The sequence below is a fragment of the Carcharodon carcharias genome, chromosome 16, assembly GCF_017639515.1.
Source record: "Carcharodon carcharias isolate sCarCar2 chromosome 16, sCarCar2.pri, whole genome shotgun sequence".
In the NCBI taxonomy this organism is placed as follows: Eukaryota; Metazoa; Chordata; class Chondrichthyes; order Lamniformes; family Lamnidae; genus Carcharodon; species Carcharodon carcharias.
The window spans coordinates 76091184-76114869 of NC_054482.1; the positions used below are offsets into that span (position 1 = coordinate 76091184).

General features: G+C 41.8%; 1 protein-coding gene across 1 annotated transcript; it reads right to left on the reverse strand.

The window, feature by feature from the left end:
• Nucleotides 1–1795: 1795 nt before the first annotated feature.
• ebna1bp2 (EBNA1 binding protein 2) lies at nt 1796–23297 on the reverse strand. The gene is made up of 9 exons (XM_041207608.1): nt 23149–23297; nt 16461–16544; nt 15410–15582; nt 13707–13830; nt 12771–12860; nt 4527–4602; nt 4230–4335; nt 3457–3625; nt 1796–2319 (listed from the first exon to the last, which is right to left on the reverse strand). The coding sequence occupies exons 1-9, from the start codon at nt 23257–23259 to the stop codon at nt 2269–2271; spliced, it is 984 nt and encodes a 327-aa protein (XP_041063542.1). The 5' UTR covers nt 23260–23297; the 3' UTR covers nt 1796–2268.
• Nucleotides 23298–23686: the final 389 nt, after the last annotated feature.

Below are 23686 nucleotides of genomic sequence, written 5' to 3' on the forward strand. Positions count from 1 at the left end.
CATTTACCTGTATTATGTCTAAGGTGTTTTCCACTAATAATTTTAGCTACATGCAATAATATGTCGCTGTTAAAACTGTTTCATTCATTTTTATTGGACAAGACTGGGATAGACGATTAAACACTTGTCAAAATTTTCTCCATTTATGCTAATTAGGGTTCAGACATCATTCTATGAAGGTGTGTCCAAACTGTTTAAAGTCCTCTGATTTTCTGTGGAATCTTGATATTGCCCCCAAGTGTAAACATATAGTTATTAAAGACTAGTTTTTCTCATCTGTACTCTCAGCAAACCATACTATTTCTGATGAGAAAAAGCAGCTGATCTCATGAAAGTCAGTCACATAGGAACATAGAAAATAGGAGTAGGAATAGGTCATTTGGCCCTTCGAGCCTGCTCTGCCATTCAATATGATCATGGCTGATCCTCTATCTCAACGCCGTACTCCTGCGCTCTCCCCATACCCCTCGACACCTTTAGAATCCAGAAATCTATTTTCTCCTTAAATATATTTGGAGACTTGCCCTCCACAGACTTCTGTGGTAGAGAATTCCACAGGTTCACCACCCTCTGAGTGAAGAAGTTTCTCATCTCAGTCCTAAGTGGTCTACCCCATATCCTGAGACTGTGACCCCTTGTTCTAGATCCCCCAGCCAGAGGAAATATCATCTCTGCATGCAGTCTGTCCATCCCTGTCAGAATTTTATGTTTTAATGAGGCCTCCTCTCATTCTTCTAAACTGCAGTGAATACAGGCCTAGTGGACCCAATCTCTCCTCATACAACAATCCTGCCATCCCGGGAATTAGTCTGGTGAACCTTCGCTGCACTCTCTCTATGGCAAGTATACCCTTTCTTAGGTAAGGAGACCAAAACTGCACACAATACTACAGGTGTGGTCTCACTAATGCCCTGTACATCTGCAGTAAGACATTCTTGCTCCTGTACTCAAGTCCTCTCGCAATGGAGGCCAACATACCACTTGTCTTCTTAACTGCTTGCTGCACTTACATGCTTGCTTTCAGTAACTGATGTACAAGGACATCCAGGTCCCTTTGTACATCAACATTTCCCAATCTATCACCATTTAAATAATATTCTGCCGTTCTGTTTTTCCTAACGAAGTGGATAAGTTCACACTTATCCACATTATACCGCATCTGCCATGTATTTGCTCACTCACTCAACTTGTCTAAATCACCTTGAAGCCTCTCAACACCCTCCTCATTGCTCACATTCCCTTTATAGGAATATTATAACTGGTAAGTGAGCAGTCAAAGAGAATCTTCCCTTCTCTTACTCGCCTTCGCACTCATCCTTCCCTAGATCAGTAAATCGATGGGCATGATACCTCAACTAGAAAAAAAAACTATGAACAGAAATAAAATATTTTTAAAGAGAAGAACCAAATGAAAAGAACAAAGAAATGTTAAGTATGGTCCCTGACAAATAGTTATTCTCACTCTCACTGTAGTCTTTATAAAAAGATTTGTCCAGGGGGAGTCAATTCTGGGAGAATTACAAATAGAATGATTTGGCTAGCTTTGTACTCTTACTCAGTTCCTACTCTTGTGCTATTCTTGATCATCCTAATACATTGAAATGAATTTCCTGTCACCATCATGGGGTGCTTAGTGAGGAAGGATAATCTCCATGCCATAGAGGGGAGAAAATTACAATGATACTTGAGACTAAAACAATCTGAATGGGAGTTGAATGCTCAAATACATTTTTCTGCATTGCATCCAAAGTAAATGTTACATTAGGTAAATATTCAGACCAGAAGATGAAAAAAATGAGATGCTGGGATTTATTTTTGCATTGTTTAACAACCCTGTGGTCACTACAAATATACAAGCTTATTCTAGGACCAATAAGTCACTGGTCTTTCATATACTGAATTTTGGAAGTTATTTAAGATGCCCAGTGATAAGTAACTAAATGGTGCAATCTGTCCATGGTTAAAAATAGGTCATCGTAGGTAGGAACTATTATTTTTAAAAGTAATTTCTGAAGTGATTTACAAAAATATTTCAGACCAACATTTAGGTCAACTGTTCCCAGATTTCAATACCATCCAAAAATAACAAGCTTCAACCAAAAATGTTGTACTTAATAATCAAAAACAGATTTTTTCTTCTTCTGTAGGAAACATTCCGTATCCTCATGAAAAAAAATCTGTATACATAAACAAAAGAGCAAACTAAGTTCATTAAACCCCACACTGTGGGGAAGCTGGATAGCAAAATCTTTCTCTATTTTCAGTTCATTATCGTGCTTGGTTTTTCATCTTCTGTCTATTCCTTTTGCCAGGACGCTTCTGCAAATGAAGGACACATTACGAATTAATTCACAGTTTGAAAGAGCAAGTTTTATGCAATCTTCTCTTCCCTCCCCAAGAGAAAAGAAAAACCATTTTACAATTGAAAGAAAAAAAAAAATTACTCCAAAAGCCAGAAGAGCCTGAAGGAAGAGGACGTATATACCGTAACTGTAGATTCACTAAAGAAGTTTTCTTCTGATTTCTCTGCTCCTCCACTCAGGGCAGTAACTCAAGCTTCAGTTTGGTTCTATGGCACCAATACTAATACCTTGCATCCTCTCTGTTACTATTTTATATGTCTTTAGCATTTCCCAAGAGGACTTTAAAAAATATTTAAATTTAAATTGCAAATCACTGCAGTGCTGTAACAAAAATATGATAAAAAGCCCTAGCTTTCAAAAGTTTTGGTTGCAAAAGAAACTTATCTTGCCAACTCTGGGTAAAGAATCATTGGGAGAGTTTAAAATAGTCAGTGTTTTCCTCAACAGATTTAATTAAAATTGTTTAAACATAGAATCCAAATAACTCAAATGAAAAGTTCAAACAAATGGTTCAGCTTACTACCTAAAACACAATTACAAACCATATCAATAATAGCATTCCATTTAAAATCTGTTCTAAGTGCACCAACATAGTACGAATGGAAAAACTTCCAGTTCCCTTTCCCTTGGTTCCCAATTTGATATGCACTGGATGATGATATTCAGAGGAGCACTGATGTCTGATAATAACAGGAAGACCTGAAAATGAAAGTCTCTGCCCTTTTCCAAAAGTTATTATTTTTTCTTTATTTGAATAATGCTTTTTAAATAGAGGATGAAAAGACTTCCCAACATCCCTATTCTAGAATTTCATTTTCCAATACAGTTAGGCAGTCAAATTTTTACAACAGTTCAGAGCATAATAGATAAACATTTGAAACAGAGGAAGGTATGAACTATGGGGAGAATGTAGGACAGTGGAATTATGCTTTGGGTTGTTCCAGTAAACAGCAAGCATAGATAAAATGAATTTAAAGTTCACTGCAGAATGCATATAAACACATTTATGAGCTGGCTACTTTGCTATTCATAAGATCCTTTTTGTTAATATTCAACATCTCATTGCACAAACCATAATAGGAAAAGTACTCACATTTGCATTCTTCTTTCCTCCTTTTCCAAAACTGCTGTTTTTGGAATGTGCAATTTTTGATCTGAAGCTGGAGACGTCATTGTGACTATCTTTGGTGTTCCACTTTAAGCCTTTTTTCTTCCCTCCAAACCCAAACTTCTGATTTTTGTATTTTCGCTTTGCATTCATTCTGGATTAAAAAATGACAGTTGACTATCAATAACCAATTTAATAGGTCCTACAGTTTTATGCTGTTATCATCTAATTAAGCCTTAATTAGGACTAATTCACAAAGATGCATAAAGTAACTGGAGTACAACCTGTTGGTTATTTGAACTTTGTTTTCTTTTCTGAAGGCTTAGTCTCTATTTAAGTCCATCTTGTAGCAACACAATTCCTAAAGGACATGTATATAATCTGTTCCTATGCGTCCTATGAAAGGCGATCTTGAACTGGCAACTAACTGGCACACAAGAATACTTTACATATGCTGCATCAGTGTAATCCAGGTATCATACATAATAAACTCAAGGTCTATCATACAAGTCATGGCTGCGAATGAAACTTTTTTCCCCTCTAAATGGCAGGTTCTGGCACTACTGACTTAGATTTTCAATATTCATTCAGAAGGTTGCAAACTATTTTTAAAATTGTTTTTAATGGCATTACATGAACTGACTCCAGATGTGTATAATGAAAGGTTATGTGTCAGCCTTTCTGTTCAATTGCACCTGGCAACAAAAAAAAACAATAAAAATCAAGGGTGAACTTTTCTCCCCAACATAATCTCTTACCCTTTTTTCTGCTGTGAAATTCCAGCTGCTAATCCTCCTCCAGCTTCTTTCTTTGCTTTTGAAGAAACTTTATCACCTTCAAGGAAATCCAATTTGTCAGAGAGTCCTGAAGATCAAAGAATACAGGATTAAAATCTTATTCATCAGTACTTTTACTAGTGAATAAGCAACAAAGCAAAATCTCCTCCACATACATCTGGTTTGTTCCAATCTCTTATATTCTGATAAAACAAGGTTAAAATTACGACAACAATCTCCAAATCCTCTGAGGTGTAGGGACAAAAACACAAAACAAACCTTTCTGGTACTTTTTCACTGCTGTCATCATGGCTTTCTTTTCTTTCTGACGTTGCTGTATAACTTCTATTTGAACCTATGACAAAAATAATATTAAGATAAAAGCAAAATACTGTGGATGCTGGAAATCCAAAACAAAAACAAAAATTGCTGGAAAAACTCAGCAGGTCTGACAGCATCTGTGGAGAGGAAGACAGAGTTAAGGTTTCGAGTCCCTATGACTCTTCATCGGAACTAAAGAGGAATAAAAGTGTGGTGAAATATAAGCTGTTTAAGGGGGGGTGGGACAGGTGGAGCTGAATAGAGGGCCAGTGATAGGTGGAGGCAAAGGAGAGATTGCTAAAGATGTCAAAAACAGAAGGACAAGGGAATGTTGAAGGTCGCGATATTAGCTAAAGGATGTGCTAATGGTGACATTAAGGATGAGCAAGTGACAGATGGTCCTAGTGGGGGGAAGGGATCGAAGTGGGCTAAAAGGTGGAGCTAATATCACCACCGTCAACAGCCCTTTGTCCTTTTGTCTATGAAATCTTTGGCAATCTCTCCTTTGTCTCCACCTATCACTGGCCCTCTATCCAGCTCCACCTTTCCCACCCCCCTTAAACAGCTTATATTTCACCACCTTTTTATTCCTCTTTAGCTCTGATGAAGAGTCATATGGACTCAAAACGTTAACTCTGTCTTCCTCTCCACAGATGCTGTCAGATCTGAGTTTTTCCAGCAATTTTTGTTTTTGTTACAATAATAATATTGATTGACAAGTTACAAATCCCCTCAGCAGAAAGAGTAGTACTCTCCTAGATTGGAAAAGAGAAGTTACTTAATGCTTTTATATTAAGGACCTGTTCCATTTTCATATGTATAATAATTTCTTTCAGCAGAGTTTGAATTCTGAAGCTGAATATTTATCTACCAATGTCAAATTTTCTTCAGCTGCAAAACTAAATCAAAAATGAACAAGCTTCTACTGGTGGTTAGAATATTAATGCTGAATTTATATTGCAAAGCCATGACAGAGAGTTTTTTAACATAAGAACAAGGAGCAGTAGACGAAAGGCCCCTTACAGCCTGCTCCACCAGTCAATACAATCATGGCTGATCTTCTGTCACAACACCACTTTCCTGCCTGGTCCCGACATCCCTCAATTCTGGAAAAGACCAAAAAACCTGTCCATCACAGCCTTAAATATACTCAATGAAGAGGCATCCATAACTCTGAGGTAGAGAATTCCAAAGATTCACAACCCTCTGAGTTCTGAAATTTCTCCTCATCTCAGTCCTAAATGACTGACCCCTTATCCTGAGGTTGTGCTCGGTTCCCCAGCCAGGGGAAACAACCTCAGTGTCTAACCTGTCAAGCTCTTCAGAATCTTTAATCTTTCAATGAGATCACTTCTCATTCTTCTAAATTCTACAGAGAACATAGGCCTAATTTAATCAGCCTCTCATTCCCAGAACCAATCTAGTGAACTTTGTTCTACTACCTTTGTGGCAAGTATATCTTCTTTAGGTACAGAATCCAAAATTGCACACAGTACTCCAGGTGTGGTCGCCCCAAACCCCGATACCATTGCAGCAAGACTTTCTTATTCTTGTACGCCAATCCCTTTGCCATTAAGGCTAACATGTTATTTGCTTTCCTAAGTGCTTGCTGTACCTGCATGTTTGCTTTGTGTTCCTTGTACCTGCATACACAAGTCTCTCTGAACATCAAGGTGTAGACGTTTCACGCCTTTTTAAAAAAAAAAAATCACCTCTTATCATTATGACCAAAGTGAATATCCTCACATTATACTCCATTGGTCGCTTTGTTGCTCAATCACTTAACCTGTTTATATCTCTTTGCAGCTTAATTTCTCCTCTCAGTCTACATTCCCAACTAGATTTGTATTATCAGCAAACTTGGATACTTTGCTCTTGATCTCTTTGTCCAAGTTGTTGGATCAAACCTTCCTGTCTCCAGATTGTTGGAGACCGGACATACAACTGAAGCTGCACTATACGGCCCTGTGGAAGTCCTGATATCTGAAGTGCAGACCTACAGGGGAATTGCCGAGGAAGTTTAGAATTCCGATGGGCAATTCTCCAGTTCTCTGGGATGCTGCGCAAACGTCTCCAACTCTGTACTACGAAGGTAGTACAAGTTCACTAGATTGGTTCCGGGCATGAGGGGCTAAATGAATTAGACCTATATTCTCTGGAGTTTAGAAGAATGAGAAGTGATCTCATTGAAACAAGAAAGATTCTGAAGAGCTTGACAAGTTGGACACTCAGATTGTTTCCCCTGGCTGGGGAAATCGAGCACATGGGAGCTCAGCCTCAGGATAAGGGGTCGGTCATTTAGAATTCAGATCAGGAGAAATTTCTAAACTCAGAGGGCTGTGAATCCTTGGAATTCTCTACCTTGGAGTTATGGGTGCCCCATCATTGAATATGTTTAAGGCTATGATGGACAGTTTTTGGGTCTTTTCCAGAATTAAGGGATATCGGGAGACTTGGGACAGATTTCCAGTACTTACTGGTATAGTTACCCAGGAAACATTAGACAGACTAAAACCTAACAACTGTGTAACTCCACAACTGACACCCCAACCACCCCACTGGCCCTTGATCACCTGATCCGACTATCCCAGACCAGACATGGCCACCCACCCTGATCCAACTCTCTCATCCGCCTACCCATTCACTCATTCATCCACTCACCCATTCACTAACATTCAAAGAATGGAGATTTAAACTTATTACATGGCAGCTAGTGCCATAAAAAGGGAGCATTTCCTGTCTTCCCAACCCTACTCCATTCCGACATAGCTCCCCAAGGGATGCTATGTTGCGTTTTTTTAAAAAAAGCCGGGATCCAGAAGGCCCCGGAAGAAACATGCATCAGTGTGAGTTGGGGGAATCTTCTGAGCGCAGTAGCAATCCACCGATCATTACCGCTCCTTGGAAGATCCAGGCCATTAATATGGATTCTAAATAACTGAGGCCCGAGCATTGATCTTAGCAGCATTTTACTAGTTACAGCTTGCCATCTTGAAAATACCCTTGTTATCCCTACTCTCTGCTTCCTGTAAACCAATCCTCCATCCAAGCAAATATATTATTCCCTAACTCCTTGAGCCCCTTTCTTGCCTATTAACCATTTGTGTTACATCTTATTGAATGCTTCAGTGCTGGCTGAAGCTCCTAATTAAAACTAAATAGAAATTTTAAGTTTCCATCTTGAAGTGGTTTCCACAGATGCAGCATCAATATCTTGTACCTGTATAATTATTTCAAGATTGCAGTTCACAACATTTTGCTGGTTCTATTACCTTTCTTGTTTTTTTAGTTTAGGTAACAAAATATTACTTCTTTTCCCCTGTTTTTCCATTCCCCTCTCAACCCTGCAACAATTAGAGATGCTTCGGAAAATAATCTATTTTCTCAGATAAATAAAATATGGATTCAAAAAGAATAATTAATAATGTAAATATAAAAAGAGTTTCCAAAACATTCATTGGATAGGCTGCTCAGCATTCCTGTGCTATGGAGGGAAGGAAATGAAGCACATAAGGAATTCTGCTCATTTTGTCATTCAATGACTCCTTTTGGAAAGTATATTTGTATGGATGTTGGGGGGAGGACAGGGTCAGATTCCACTCTGATTCATACAGATAGATTCTTAAACTATCGGAGAGTCTATCGTTATGGGGAACAGACAGGAAAGTGGAGTTAAGGCTAATATCAGACCAGCCATGATCTTACTGAATGATGGAGCACGCTCAAGGGGCCATATGGCTTACTCTTGCTCCTATTTCTCATCTTTTATAGATAACTACAATATTTGCTGTAGTTCAATAAATTAATAGCTGTTGTCACTGTACAAATAATTCACTATGGGATGAGATATTTTGCAAACCAGGAACAGTGTATTTTCCTGGCCTTTATCTACCAAACAACTGCATTGAGTTTTATTAGTTATATTATAGTCACAAGATACTTTTGCATCTTTGACCAAGTTGATGCTCAGATGAGACATTATGGTGCATTGTATATTATAACTTGACACATCCAATATATTCCAATGCCTTAACATTAAATAGCAAGGCAAATTTGCTTTCTCCAATTTATTGATTTGAGAGCTGAGGGACTGACTCAGTTCTTCCAAAATGTCAACCATATCTTATAATTAGTATGGCCAGATTCAAATAGGTATACGTAACGCTTCCCTTATTTTCTCTCCTTACATGTCCTAGCCACTGCAAGATAGTATAGCCATTCGCTTCCCAAGCTTTAAACAATGTTGTGTAAAGCTGATTGCTGGATAGTTGACAAGGGTCTTTCTTTAATTTCCCCATCTTAAGCATTTATTTTCTGCTCAGCATCTCTAGTGCATTTAAGATCATTAACTCACTGTGTGAATAAAACTGTCTTTTAACAATATAAGGAACATAGGAATAGGATTAGGCTACTCAGCCCCTATTTTGCCATTCAACAGGATTGTAGATGATCTGTACCTCAACTCCATTCTCCTGCTGTGGCTCCAAATTCCTTAATATCCTTGGCTAGCAAAAATATATCGATGTCATATTTTAAATTATTAATTGAACTGTCATTTAACTACATTTATGTAGAGAATTCCACACCTTATACCACCCTTTGTCTGAAGAATTCTTTCCTACCTTTGCTCTGATTTACGGTAGTGTCAGATTTTCCTAGTCTCACCCACCAGTGGAAAAAGTTTCTCTCCCCCTACTCCATCAAATCCTTTCAAAGTGCTGAAAACCTCAATTGAATCACTCCTTAACCTTCTATATGTAGCTTGGATACCATCTCTATTATTGGAGCTTTTGCATGACCACAACTTCATTGACATGAGATAGCCAATTCACTCTGTGCAATAAAAACTCCTGGCTTCAAATTACACACCATCATCTACACTTGCAAGGCCTCAAAATATTTTGCCGAGACCATAAGACATAGGAGCAGAAGTAGGCCATTCAGCCCATTGAGTGCGCTCTGCCATTCAATGAAATCATGGCTGATCTGATAATCCTCAACTCCACTTTCCTGCCTTTTCCACATAGCCCTGGATTCCTTTATTGATTAAAAAATGTCTAGCTCAGCCGTGAATATACTTAACGACCCAGCCTCTACAGCCCTCTGCAGTAAAGAATTCCTCATTCTTCTGAACTCCAATGAGTACAGGCCCAAATGACTCAACTTTCCTCATAAGAAAATCCCTCCATCCCCGGGATCAACCTGGTGAACCTTCTCTGGACTGTCCCCAGTATATCTTCCCTTAGACAAGGGGTCCAAAACCATTCACAGTATTCTACGTGTGGTCTAACTAGTGCCTTGTATAGTTTTGGCAAGACTTCCCTATTTTTATACTCCAATCCCTTTGAAATAAAGGCCAACATTCCATTTGCCTTAACTATTACCTGTTGAACTTGTATGCTAGCTTTTTGGGATTCATGCATGAGGACCCCCAAATCCTTCTGTGCTGCAACTTTCTTCAGTCTTTCTCAATTTAAATAATATTCAGCTCCTCTATTCTCCCTGCCAAAGTGCATAACCTCACACTTTCCCACATTATATTTCATCTGCCACGTTTTTGCCCACTCACTTAACCTGTCTATATCCCTCTGTAGACCCTGTGTCATCCTCACCACTTGTCTTCCCACCTATTATTGTGTTATCCGCAAACTTGGCAATAGTGCATTCATTTCCCTCATCCAAGTCATATATATATATATATATATATATATATATATATACACACACATATATATTATATAGTAAATAATTGTGGCCCCAGCACAGATCCCTGTGGCACTCCACTTGTTATAGGTTGCCATCCTGAAAATGCCCCCCATATCACAACTCTGTCTTCTTTTAGTTAGCCAGTTTTCTATCCATGCTAATATACTATCCCCAACACCATGGGTTCTTATCTTATTAAGTAGCCTTATGTGTGGTACCTTATCGAATGCCTTTTGGAAATCCAAATCTATTACATCTACTGGTTCCCCTTTATCTATCTTGCTTGTTATCTCCTCAAAGAATTCTAATAAATTTGTCAGGCATGATTTCCCCCTCATGAAGCCATACTGACTCCGCTTGATTAGATTATGCATTTCTAAATATTCTTCTATTAATCCATTATAATAGACTCCAACATTTTCCCAATAACAGCTGTTAAGCTAACTGGCCTGTGGTTGCCTGTTTTTAGTCTTTCTCCCTTTTTGAATAAGGGTATTACATTGGCAGTTTTCCAATCCTCTGGGGCTTTTCCAGAATCTAAGGACTCTTGGAAGATTACTACTAATGCATCCACCATCTCTGCAGCTACTTCCTTTAATACCCTAGATGCAACACATCAGGTCCAGGGGACTTATTGGCCTTTAGCCCCATTCATTTCCCTAGTACTTTTTCTCTTGTGACAGTTATTGTATTTATTTCCTCCCCCCCCCACCTTTTGCCCCATGATTATTTAGTATTTTTGGAATACTATTAGTGTCTTCTACCATGAAGACTGATGCAAAGTATTTATTCAACTCCTCTATCATTTCCTGGTTCCCCATTATTATTTCCCCAGCCTCATTCTCTAAGGGGCCTATATTGACTTCGGCCTTGCTCTTCCTTTTTAATATATTTAAAGAAGCTCTTACTGTCCGTTTTTATATTACTTGATTGTTTACCCTCAGTTTATTTTCTCCCTCTTTATTATTTTTGGTTCTTCTGTTGGTTTTTAAAACTTTCCCAATCCTCTGGCTTACCACTAATCTTTGCCACATTGTATGTTTTTGTTTTCATTTTGATACTATACTTAACTTCCTTGGTCAACCAGGGTTGGTTTATCCCCTTCCTAGAATCCTTCTTCCTCACTGGGGTATATCTTTGTTGTGAGTCATGAACTATTTTCTTAAAAGTCTGCCATTGTTCATCAACAGTCTTTTCTGCTAAACTCCTTTCCCAGTTTACTCCAGCCAACTCTGCCCTCATTCCTTTGTAATTACCCTTATTTAAGTTTAGCACAGATGTGTCCGAACTAAGTTTCTCACTCAAACTGAATGCTAAATTCCACCATGTTATGGTCACTGTTTCCTAGGGGAACTTTTACTCCAAGATTACTTATTAAAACTGCCTCATTACACAACACCAAATCCAAAATAGCCCGATCCTTGGTTGGATCCACTATTGATCTAGAAAATTCTCCCGAATATACTCAATGAATTCTTGCTCGTGGCTACCTCTGCCAATTTGATTTTCCCAATCTACATGGAGGTTAAAGTCACCCATGATTAATAAACTGCATTTTTTACATGCCCTCATTATTTCCTGATTTATTCTCTGTCTGACAGCATAGCTACTGTTAGGGAGCCTATAGACTACTCCAACCAGTGTCTTCTTCCCCTTGTTATTTCTTACCTCCACCCATATGGATTCCACATCTTCCGATCCAAGATCATTTCTTGCTATCATACGTACTCTATCTCATACTAACAGAGCCATGCCTCCATCCTTTCCTTCCTGCCTGTCCTTTCGAAAAGTCACATACCCCTGAATGTTTAGTTTCCAGCTTTGATCTCCTTGTAACCATGTCTCCGTAATGGCTATAAGATCATACCCATTAATCCCTATTTGTGCCGTTAATTCATTTATTTTGTTTCAAATACCACATGCATTTAAGTAAAGAGCCATTAATTGTGCCTTTTTTTACCATTTTTCCCCTCTTTGACCCTATTTGCTGCTGTTTTTTAATGTTTGTACACTCTGTCCCTTCCAATCACACTCTGGGTACCATTACTTAAGTAGCTGCCCTGTAATGTTGCCATATCCTTTGGCTTTGTAAGCCTACTTATCTCCTCTCCAGAACCCTCCACCCCTCTATTTAGTTTAAAGCCATCCCTACAGCCCTAGTTATTCGATTCGCCCACCCTACTGTAACAGCTTCCTTCTACCCCAATATTGATGCCAGTGCCCCATGAACTGAAACCCATTCCACTCACACCCCAAAGATAGCTGAATCTTTTCAACTGGCAGAAGTAAAACATTTACAAATACAAGGAACTTTCATTTGTAATATTCCTGGAGCAAATAAAGTAATAAGCCCAAAACTAAGACCACTAACTTTTTCAGGACAAATCAGGTGGCATGAATTAACATATTCTCTGTTGATGACGAAAACCACACAAGCATCAATCAGGAAGAGTCAAATTCTGAACATTAACACAGACAAAAAAAAGCAGCAATTACCTTTTTGCCATATTTTCGCAATGCTCGGAGTTGTTTAGCCTTTTCAGACTTTTCCATGGAGATCTGTTTTGATAACATTTTTTCTCGAATCTAATAAAAGCATTGAAAAAAATTATACTTGCATTATCTTATTACACCGATAAAGTCCTTCACATGCAGTGAACAGTTTGAAGGTGCCCTCAGTGGTATGATGGCAAATGTGCTCCAAACAACACTGAGCTGAATAAGCAGTTAATTTGTACTCAGTAGTGTTGTTTTAGGGAAGAATGTTGGCTAAGACAAAAGCTAAAAGCTCCATACTCTTCTTCAAATAGCTAAAGTGCATGGAACCTTAACATCCACTTGAACCACTGAATAGACCAGGTAGGATCTCTGCTTATTATCTTGGAAGGATAACACTTCTGGCAATTCACTACTGCGCTGAAGCGCCAACCTACATTATATACTTAAGATGAGGAGTGGAGCTTGAAGCTACAACTTTCTAATTCAGTGGTGAAACTGCTACCAAATGAGCTAAGAACACAAGATACACACTGTAGGTGCAATATCCTGGTGGCTCACAATAACAACCATTCAACTGACCAAGATTTATACAAGTCTTCTTATAGAATATAAAAAAAATACACCCACTCCACTCCCAAGCAGCCATCCATGCTATTTTATTATGCTTGGAATGGTAAGTGCTAAATGAATGGACTTCAAATATTATTGTGTGGTTGAAATTGCCACTAGCACATTTGAGGATTAATCATAAAACATTCTCATTTTCTCTTCCCGGTCCAAAATTTTAGGTCTAGGTAGTTGCTCTGAAACAGTATCTTAAGGTTACATCAAGCACTTACTTAGAAATCGCACGACAGTTTCCCATGCTAATACTTGATGTTCAGTTAAAGCTAAATAACTCCAATAAGTAAAGACAAACTTTTAGCTACCCACCTTCTGCATTTGCTGGTCTGACTTGGCCATCTCAGCAAAGTAGTCATCCGGTCTCTTTGTTGCAATTTTCAGTCGCTGCAGCTGAGGTAATGCACCTAATACAGTTGCCTGTGCTTGGCGATAACTGAACAAAAAGTGAAAGTATTAAGGGAAGAATCTAAGGACGTTGCAATTTCAGTTTGGTGGAAGCTGCACTGAAAATGGGAGAATATTTTTTTTGAAATCAGTTCAAAAGAATCAAATCATCTCAAGTCATATCTAAAGCTACCCAATTCTTGCAATTTAATTCTAACTTAATTTTGAAATTAATTGGACTTGAAGAAGCCTAGGTGCCAGACATGATAACCCATTTATACCAATCCGTTTTATATAAAACTAGCCTTTGTTTGAAACTGTTTTTCCCTCACTGGGTACAATGACATGTTAATTTACTTCCATTTCGTTGCTGTCTTTTTTCCCTCTATGTGAAACCTTTTATACCCAGAATATATTAGAATATTTGAGGCAGCAAACCCAATTTTACCTTCAATACCACAATGCAGTGTTGTGCTCTTTGGAAATAGTCTGGATAAAGGACAATTGTGGTATACTCATTGAACAGGATTAATCACCTCAACAGAACCAGGAGCTAATCAAAATCTCCATTTTCTATCCCACCTAGATAAATGGAATACAGAGGACCAAGGGCAAGTCCAAACAAAAATTGTCAACTTAAAGTGCATTTCTCTCAATGAAGGCTGCAGTAATGCTAAGAAAGCCAATATATTAGTAGGTTCTTTCTACTCCTAAAAGCACTGTACACGGTACATGTACAATGGCTCCACAAAAATGTGGTACAAAAACAGTGTCATTTTTTAAGATGGGAAATACATACACACACACACACAAAATGTACAGGGCACGTTTGTACGTGTCAAAAATTCAACACAGTACAATGCAAATGAAAGAAAAATACTTTAATTCATATAGCATCTCTATCAACCTCGGGATGTCCCGAAGTGCTTTTATAGCCACCTGATACGTAGTCAATATTTTAAGATAAGAAACACAGCAGCAAACTTGCACATACCAAACTCCCACAAACAGCAATGTGATGATGACCAGATAATTTTTAAGTGATATCGACTGAGGGCTAAATGTTTGCCAGGACACTGGGGATAACTCCCTGCTCGTCTTTGAAGTGGTGCCTGGGATCTTTTACATCCACCCAAGTGTGGATCAGGCCTCAGTTTAACATCTCACCAGAAAGACGGCACATCTCTGACAGTGCAGCACTCCCTTCTGGAGTGTCAGCCTAGATTTTTGTGCTCACTCTCTGGAGAGGGACATGAACCTACAACCTTCAGACTCAGAGGTGAGGGTAGTACCAACTGAGTTAGGGGTGCCACATGGCATTCTTCTGCAAAAAGTGTTTTGTGCCCACATGGTAATGTTTGGACCTTAAAGCAACAGAATTCCCCGATGTAAAGTTTCATGGGATTAATAAGCTCATTCTGACAAAAGAAGAAGAATGTTGCTAAAAAATATGAAAACCTTCTGGTTAATACCGGTTTGAATGAAAAATAGTAATTTTAAGCAAAAAAAAAATCCACTTTCCATACTTGTAGCCTTTACTATTTTTGAAATACTCTATAGGATAAGCTTCGTTCAGGTACATATGTATCCCCAACAGCTTGAAGTTAACTGTTAAACCTTGTACCTACAAGTACATCTCACGCTGGAAGTCATCATCTGGGTCAATATCGGAATGTTCCTGTTTTACAGATTTCCCTTCAGCCATTGCTATGATGTCAGCAGCTGGGCCATTTGTCATGTCAAGCCTCTCCACCCACTCGATGTTTTTCTTGAAATCTTCTAAGCATTGTTTCAAACCCACCTGAAGATTAAAAAAATGTAAATCACAACCATATTTCAGGGACACATTAACCACTTTCATACAGAAAGCAAAGGCGCTGCTAAGATTTTAGACCAAGCTGTATTCACCACAGTCAGAGTCACTCCAGTGTGTTCTCCAGGTATAACATGGCAGCATCTAATTCAGTTTTGCTAGAACAAAGCCAAATTTGTGGTGACCGTGTGAACTCCATAAAATACAGTAGCTGCAAGCCAAGCAAATCACTTCTTTCTATGAATTACTCTACATCAGCTGAAAATGTTATATTCCTGAGTATTAACATATAAGCATCTTCACAACTGAGGAGAAAGCACACATTGGTAGCTATTTGTTTCTTGTTTAAAAGTTGGGGAAGGGGGCAGAGATGGCTGAAGGAGGGATTGATAAAACTGCTTACAGAAGTTTCGCTTTTTGAAAAGGATGAAATGATCACCCCCAGTGCTAGCTTTCCTGTTATTTTCTTTGCAAAATAGTTACAATGATTGTGTATTACATATTAACTGCTGCAAAATCAATCCAGTTCGGTAGAATAACGAGTGCAATCTGCACCAACTTGGACAACGCTTGGAAAATTTGAATTGCTTTAAAATTAGCATCGGATTACAGGTTCAGAAGCTCCCATTTTAAAACTTATAGCATGCATTGCTCCAATACTAATGGACTTTCAAGGCTTGTTGGCTATAATTGACCAAAATAGTTTTGCACCATGAGTTGTGCAAAATCTCTGCTGTTCAGGAAACTCTGGCAGCAGTTTCAGTTACCTTCGGTCACATGCTGCTGGTTGATAGATATTCAGTTTTACTCCACATACTGAGAACATTTAAGGCATTAATACAAAAGAGAAAAAAAAGAAATCTCACCACATTGTTGACATATTTCTTCCCTAATTCTTCCACTACGTTCAAACCAGGTTTGAGTAAACCCTTTGAAAATGCATCTTGAAGCTGTAATAAAAAGAACATTTAAATGGAACTGGTTAAGGAAAACCTGAGTGCTTTAGAGCAGATATCAGTAAACTTCACTGCTGAGATATGGGAAGTTAGAGTAAATTCCATTAGAGTATTGGGATGCTGGCTGAATAACAAAGTTTAATGATTTGTAATCTCTTACCTCCATTCTTTTGCATCTGATCTACTTCAGAGAACAAACAGATCTACCCAGAAACCCAAAAGGTTTGCAAGGAAGTCTTCTACACTTGAGCAAAATGTTTATTTATTTGAAATCAGAGAAATGTCACATTTGTGTGTCATTCTAAAGAATAAAGCTAAAAAGTATTATTTGAGTAGAAAATTGCTCACTTACGTTGATGCTATATGCATCATCACCAAATCCCCACCAGGCTCAGATCAGATTCTGTAAGTGCCTTTCTGAATGAGGCCTCCCAATGCAAACTTGAAAATAATTCCCAAGTTCTATCAATGAAGCATAAATGACCATCGGTGGTCAGATACTTAAGCCCCAAGTGTTGTGATACATTTTCCAATCGTAGGAGTTAAGTTAAGGATTCATTTTGGACAAGTATTGCAGTGCTTTTGTGTTGAGTATTTAAGTTTTATTAATTAGGGCATTTTTGAAGTTCATTTCAACAACAATCTATCACAGAACACAATCTAAAGAGAAAGAATATTTGAAACAACCTTTTTCAAGTAATTCATGAGTTTAGGTTTCAAACATCCTTTTCACTAAATAGCCTATGGGACAGTAAGTATTATTGGAGCTATGAAGATTATAACATTTCTGCAATGCCAAATTACAGTTTAATATGCTATTTGAAGTTACTGATGTAGCCAATTTGTTCAAGTAAACACCAATATTTGGATGTTTATTTTTGCTGTTATTCCCTGCTGAAATACCGCTTTTAAAACTACTAAAGCAAAATACTGCAGATAATGGAAATCTGAAATTCACAGGTTTGGTAACATCTGTGAAGAGAGAAATAGGGTTAATATTTCAGGTCAATGATCTTCCAGTTCTGATGGTTGACCTGAATGTTAACTTGTTTTTCTCTGCACGAATGCTGAGTATTTCTAGCATTTTGTGTTTTTATTCTTACTTATCTTATAGCCTTTACTATTTCTTTGAAATACTCTATTGGATAAGCTTCTCACAGATACATATGTATCCCCAACAGCTTGAAGTTAACTGTTAAACCTTTCCATTCTTTGAAAAAAATCAATAACTGTTCAGTCAAGAAAATAAAGCAGACATAACAATATAAATTCAAACCAAAAGCTTAAATGCTAGATTTTATCATCAATATTGAACAATTTGCAACAATGATTAACAATGTGTTAACTCAGTGTTATTAACATTTGCAAGATTGCTACAATTTATCATCATCCTCCTCTATGGGTTTGAGATGCAGTTCTCATCTAATCTGATTTTAGCCAGAAATTGACCTGCAATGGATTCCCTTCCTGATCTGTTAACTGTCTGTGACCCTCTACTTCTCACCAACATGCTGCCCCCTCAGCAACATTATTTGAAAACACAGTATTAATTTTCATATGTGTGCTGACGACACCCAGCTCTACATCATCACCACCTGTGGACTCTGACTGTCTCAATTCTCAGACTGCTTGTCCAAAATCCAGTAATGGATGAGCAGACATTTCCCCCAATTTAATATTGAGACGACCAAAGCCATTGTTATCAGTCCCCGCTACAAACACCCACTCCACCCTTTCCCTAAAAACTGTCTTAAGGTTGAACCAAACTGTTCATAACTTTGCGTCATACTTGATCCTGAGATGAGCTTCTGACCACATATCTGCAATATCAATAAGAAATGCCGATTTCCAATTCTGTAACTTTGCCTCACTCTGCCTTGTCACAGCTCATCTGCTGATGGAACCCTCAACCATGCCTTTCTTAACACTAGACTTAACTATTCTAATACTCCTGACTGGCTTCACATTCTAACCTCTGTAAACTTGAGGCAAATCAAACCTCAACTGCTAACTTGCATCAAGTCCTATTCATCCATCACCTACGTGCTTATAGATTTTTGTTGGCTCCTGGTGAAACAATGCTCCGATTTTAAAATTCTCATCCTCATTTTCAAATCACTCCCTATCTCTGTAATCTCCTTAAGCCCCACAGCCCTCTAAAATCTGCACTCCTCTAATTCTGGTCTCTTAAGCTTCCCTGATTTTAAGTGGTCCATCATTGTTGGCTGTACCTTTAGCTGCCTAGGCCCTAAGCTCTGGAATTCCTTCCCTAGCCCTCTCCACCGATCTTTCCTCCTTTAAGCTGTTCCTTAAAACCTCTCTCTTTGACCAAGGTTTTGATCATCCTCCCTTACACCTCCTCATGAGGCTCGGTGTCAAATTTTGCTTTATAACTGTCCTGTGAAATGCCTTAGGGGGTTTTATTATGTCGAAACTGCTACATAAATGCATGTTGTTGTTGTTGATTGGGTGCTTCTAATGACAGATCCAACATTACAGTGAGGCAAGCAATCCTACATTGATGTCATTGGGTCTGCTAAATCTTTGGGAATAAGTAACTTCTACTGGTTTTAACCAGCTGCTGGTCTTTCCACCACCCCAATGCCCCCACTTCCCACCCTGTAGGTACTGATAATGGCAGAGTGGGCACTGAGCACCTGTCATGCCTGATAGCCCTTTTACTTTCGACTTGAAGTAAACCTCGGACTCCCACAAGCACATTTGTTATTATCCAAATCACCAGCTATGGCAGTAATAAGGCTGAGATGTCAAGATTTGCCCCACTTCTTAACCATGTAGAACTGACTAACACTGCCACAGAAAAATACCTCCTTGCTGGCCCCACTGCACATACACACAATGTAACATGAACAGAAAGGAATTCATGGATTTCAGGGAACTGGGACCCTCAGTCAATTACGATGATAGGAAGACAATGTGAACTGGGCAGCAGTTTTCGTTCACAAGTAATACTCAGGGGGACTGTGATATACTTGAACAAATTAACATTGAAAGGGAGGATGTATTAACGCTTTTAGCAGGCTTATAAGTGGATAAATTCCCAGGCCCAGATGAAATGTATCCCAAGCTGCTATGTGAGGCAAGGGAGGAGATTACAGGGGCTCTGACACTAATTTTCAAATCCTCTCTGGCTGCAGGACTGGAGGACAGCAAATGTGGTACCATTATTCAAGAAGGGTAGTAAGGATAAACCAGGTAATTACAGTGAGTCCAACATCAGTGGTAGGGAAACTATTGGAAAAAATCCTGAGGGACAGGATTAATCTCCATTTGGAGAGGCAGGGATTAATCAGGGCTAGTCAGCATGGCTTTGTCAGGAGGAGATCATGTCTAATAAATTGGCTTAGTTGCAGGAAGAAGAGGGCAATGGCCGAAAGTTGTTTTTACGACTGGAAGCCTGTGGCGATTGGTGTACCACAGGGATCGGTGCTGTGACCCTTGCTGTTTGTAGCATACATTAATGATTTAGACGCAAAAATAAGAGGTATGAACAGTAAGTTCGCAGATGACACGAAAATTGGTGGTGCCGTAAATAATGAGGAGGAAAGCCTTAGATTACAGGACAAAATAGATGGACTGGTAAGATAGGCAGAACAGTGGCAAATGGAATGTAATCCTGATAAGTGCGAGGTAACGCATTTTGAAAGGGCAAGGGAATACACAATGAATGGTAGGACCCTAGGAAGTACAGAGGATCAGAGGGACCTTGGTGTACATGTCCATAGGTTCTGAAGGCTGCAGCACAGGTAGATAAGGTGGTTAAGGCGGCATTTGGGATACTTGCCTTTATTAGCCGAGGCAGTGAATATAAGAGCAGGGAGGTTATGTTGGAGCTGTATAAAACGCTAGTTAGGCCACAGCTGGAGTACTGTGTGCTATTCTGGTCGCCACACTATAGGAAGGATGTGATTGCACTAGAGAGGGTGCAGAGGAGATTTTGTTTGGATGTTGTCTGGGCTGGAGAGTTTTAGTTATGAGGAGAGATTGGATAGACTGGGGTTACTTTCCCTGGAGCAGAGGAGATTGAGGGGGTCATGACTGAAGTGTATAAAATTATAAGGAGCATAGATAGGATAGACAGGAAGGAACTTTTCCCCTTGGTGGAGGAATCAATAGGAGTCCTTAGGGGGCATAGATTTAAGGTAAGGGGCAGGAGGTTTAGAGGGGATGTGAGGAAGAGTTTTTTCACCCAGAGGGCAGTGGGAATCTGGAACTCACTGCCTGAAAGGGTGGTGGAGGCAGAAACCCTCATAACATTTAAGAAGTATTTGGATGTGCACTTGCAATGCCATGGCATATAAGGTTATGGGCCTAGTGATGGAAAATGGGATTAAAATAGTTCGGTACTTGTTAGTTGCAGACTCGATGGGCTGAAGGGCCTTTTTCTGTGCTGTAGACCTCTATGACTATGACACTACAGGCCAAGTGCTGGAAAATGGGGTTAGAATAGATAGGTGCTTGATGGCTGGCACAGATGGGCTGAATGGTCTGTTTCTGTGCTGTATAACTCTATGACTCATCATGTCCCATTTCAGAAGAACAGGCTACCTATAATCAGGTGAATGTTTGCAGCCCACACCCTGGGCATCTCCTCAACCCCCAGACCCTGAGTATTCTCCCCTTCCCCTCCTCAGGACCCCAGGCACTATCTCCCCACACACACCCCCTCCCCTCCTCAAGGCCCCCCAGGCACTCTCTACCCAGGACCCCGGATACACTCTCCCCACACACACCACCTCCCCTCCTCAAGGCCCTCGGGCACTCTTTCCCCAAGACCCTGGGCACACACTCCCCACACACACACTCCTACCCTCCTCAAGGCCGCCGGGCACACTTTCTCCAGAACCCCAGGCACACTCTCCTCACACACACCCCTCTCCTCCTCCAGGACCCCGGGCACAATCTCCCCAGGACCCCAGGCACACTCTCCCCACACACACACTCCTCCCCTCCTCCAGGACCCCGGGCACACTCTCCCCAAGGACCCCGGGCACGCTCTCCCCACACACACACCCCTCCCCTCCTCAAGGACCCCGGGCACGCTCTCCCCAAGGACCCCGGGCACGCTCTCCCCAAGGACCCCGGGCACGCTCTCCCCAAGGACCCCGGGCACGCTCTCCCCAAGGACCCCGGGCACGCTCTCCCCAAGGACCCCGGGCACGCTCTCCCCAAGGACCCCGGGCACGCTCTCCCCAAGGACCCCGGGCACGCTCTCCCCAAGGACCCCGGGCACGCTCTCCCCAAGGACCCCGGGCACGCTCTCCCCAAGGACCCCGGGCACGCTCTCCCCAAGGACCCCGGGCACGCTCTCCCCAAGGACCCCGGGCACGCTCTCCCCAAGGACCCCGGGCACGCTCTCCCCAAGGACCCCGGGCACGCTCTCCCCAAGGACCCCGGGCACGCTCTCCCCAAGGACCCCGGGCACGCTCTCCCCAAGGACCCCGGGCACGCTCTCCCCAAGGACCCCGGGCACGCTCTCCCCAAGGACCCCGGGCACGCTCTCCCCAAGGACCCCGGGCACGCTCTCCCCAAGGACCCCGGGCACGCTCTCCCCAAGGACCCCGGGCACGCTCTCCCCAAGGACCCCGGGCACGCTCTCCCCAAGGACCCCGGGCACGCTCTCCCCAAGGACCCCGGGCACGCTCTCCCCAAGGACCCCGGGCACGCTCTCCCCAAGGACCCCGGGCACGCTCTCCCCAAGGACCCCGGGCACGCTCTCCCCAAGGACCCCGGGCACGCTCTCCCCAAGGACCCCGGGCACGCTCTCCCCAAGGACCCCGGGCACGCTCTCCCCAAGGACCCCGGGCACGCTCTCCCCAAGGACCCCGGGCACGCTCTCCCCAAGGACCCCGGGCACGCTCTCCCCAAGGACCCCGGGCACGCTCTCCCCAAGGACCCCGGGCACGCTCTCCCCAAGGACCCCGGGCACGCTCTCCCCAAGGACCCCGGGCACGCTCTCCCCAAGGACCCCGGGCACGCTCTCCCCAAGGACCCCGGGCACGCTCTCCCCACACAAACTCCTCACCTCCTCAAGGACCCCAGGCACACTCTCCCCAGGACCCAGGGCACACTCTCCCCACACACACCCCTCCCCTCCTCCAGGACCCCGGGCACACTCTCCCCAGGACCCCGGGCACACTCTCCCCACACACACCCCTCCCCTCCTCCAGGACCCCGGGCACAATCTCCCCACACAAACCCCTTCCCTCCTCCAGGACCCCGGGCACGCTCTCCCCAAGGACCCCGGGCACGCTCTCCCCACACACACACCCCCCTCCCCTCCTCCAGGGCCCCCGGCACACTCTCCCCAGGATCCCGGGCACACTCTCCCCAGGATCCCGGGCACACTCTCCCCAGGAACCCGGGCACACTCTCCCCGCCCTTTGCCTCCCCCATGGACCCCGGGCACTTCTCCCCCTTCCTATGGACCCCTGACCACCAACCAACCACCACCCCCCCCCCACCCCCCCTCTCTCTCTCTCTCTCCCCGTCTCCCCGAGCAGGAGCCCATCAAACAAATCCCCGCCCGCCTCTGTCACTGTAGGGAATGGAAACCGAGCTTCAGAAAAGCGCTCACCTCCAAGTCGGACAGCTCCGATGCGTCAGTGTCAGACTCCGATTGTCCATCCCGGGCCATGCTGCCGCCTCCGGCCTCACCTGACTGAGCGGAAGCAGTTCCCCGGCGCATAAAGACTCCCGTCCGGACTGAACAAGAAACCGCGCCCTGGGTTCCGGGGCGGGGGACTGTTCACTCACTCAGGCTGCTTGGGCTTATTCAGGGATTCCTGTAGCACTCGCAGTTATTTTAAAGGCAAAAATAGTGCGAATGTTGTAAATCTGAAAAATACCAGAAGTGCCCAGCAGGTCAGGCAGCTTTGTGGTGAGAGAATTAACAGTTAATTTAATCAGAACTGGGGAAAAAAGTTAAAAACGTAGTAAGTTTCAAACACTAGAAGCTGCTCACTCAGCTGATCCCTGGAATGAAAGGAAAAGTTGAACAGGTTGAGCCAGTATCTATTGGAGTTTAGAAGGTTGAAAGGTGCTGTTCTTATTGAAACATAAAAGATCTTGAGGGGATAAAAGCAAAATACTGCGGATGCTGGAAATCTGAAACA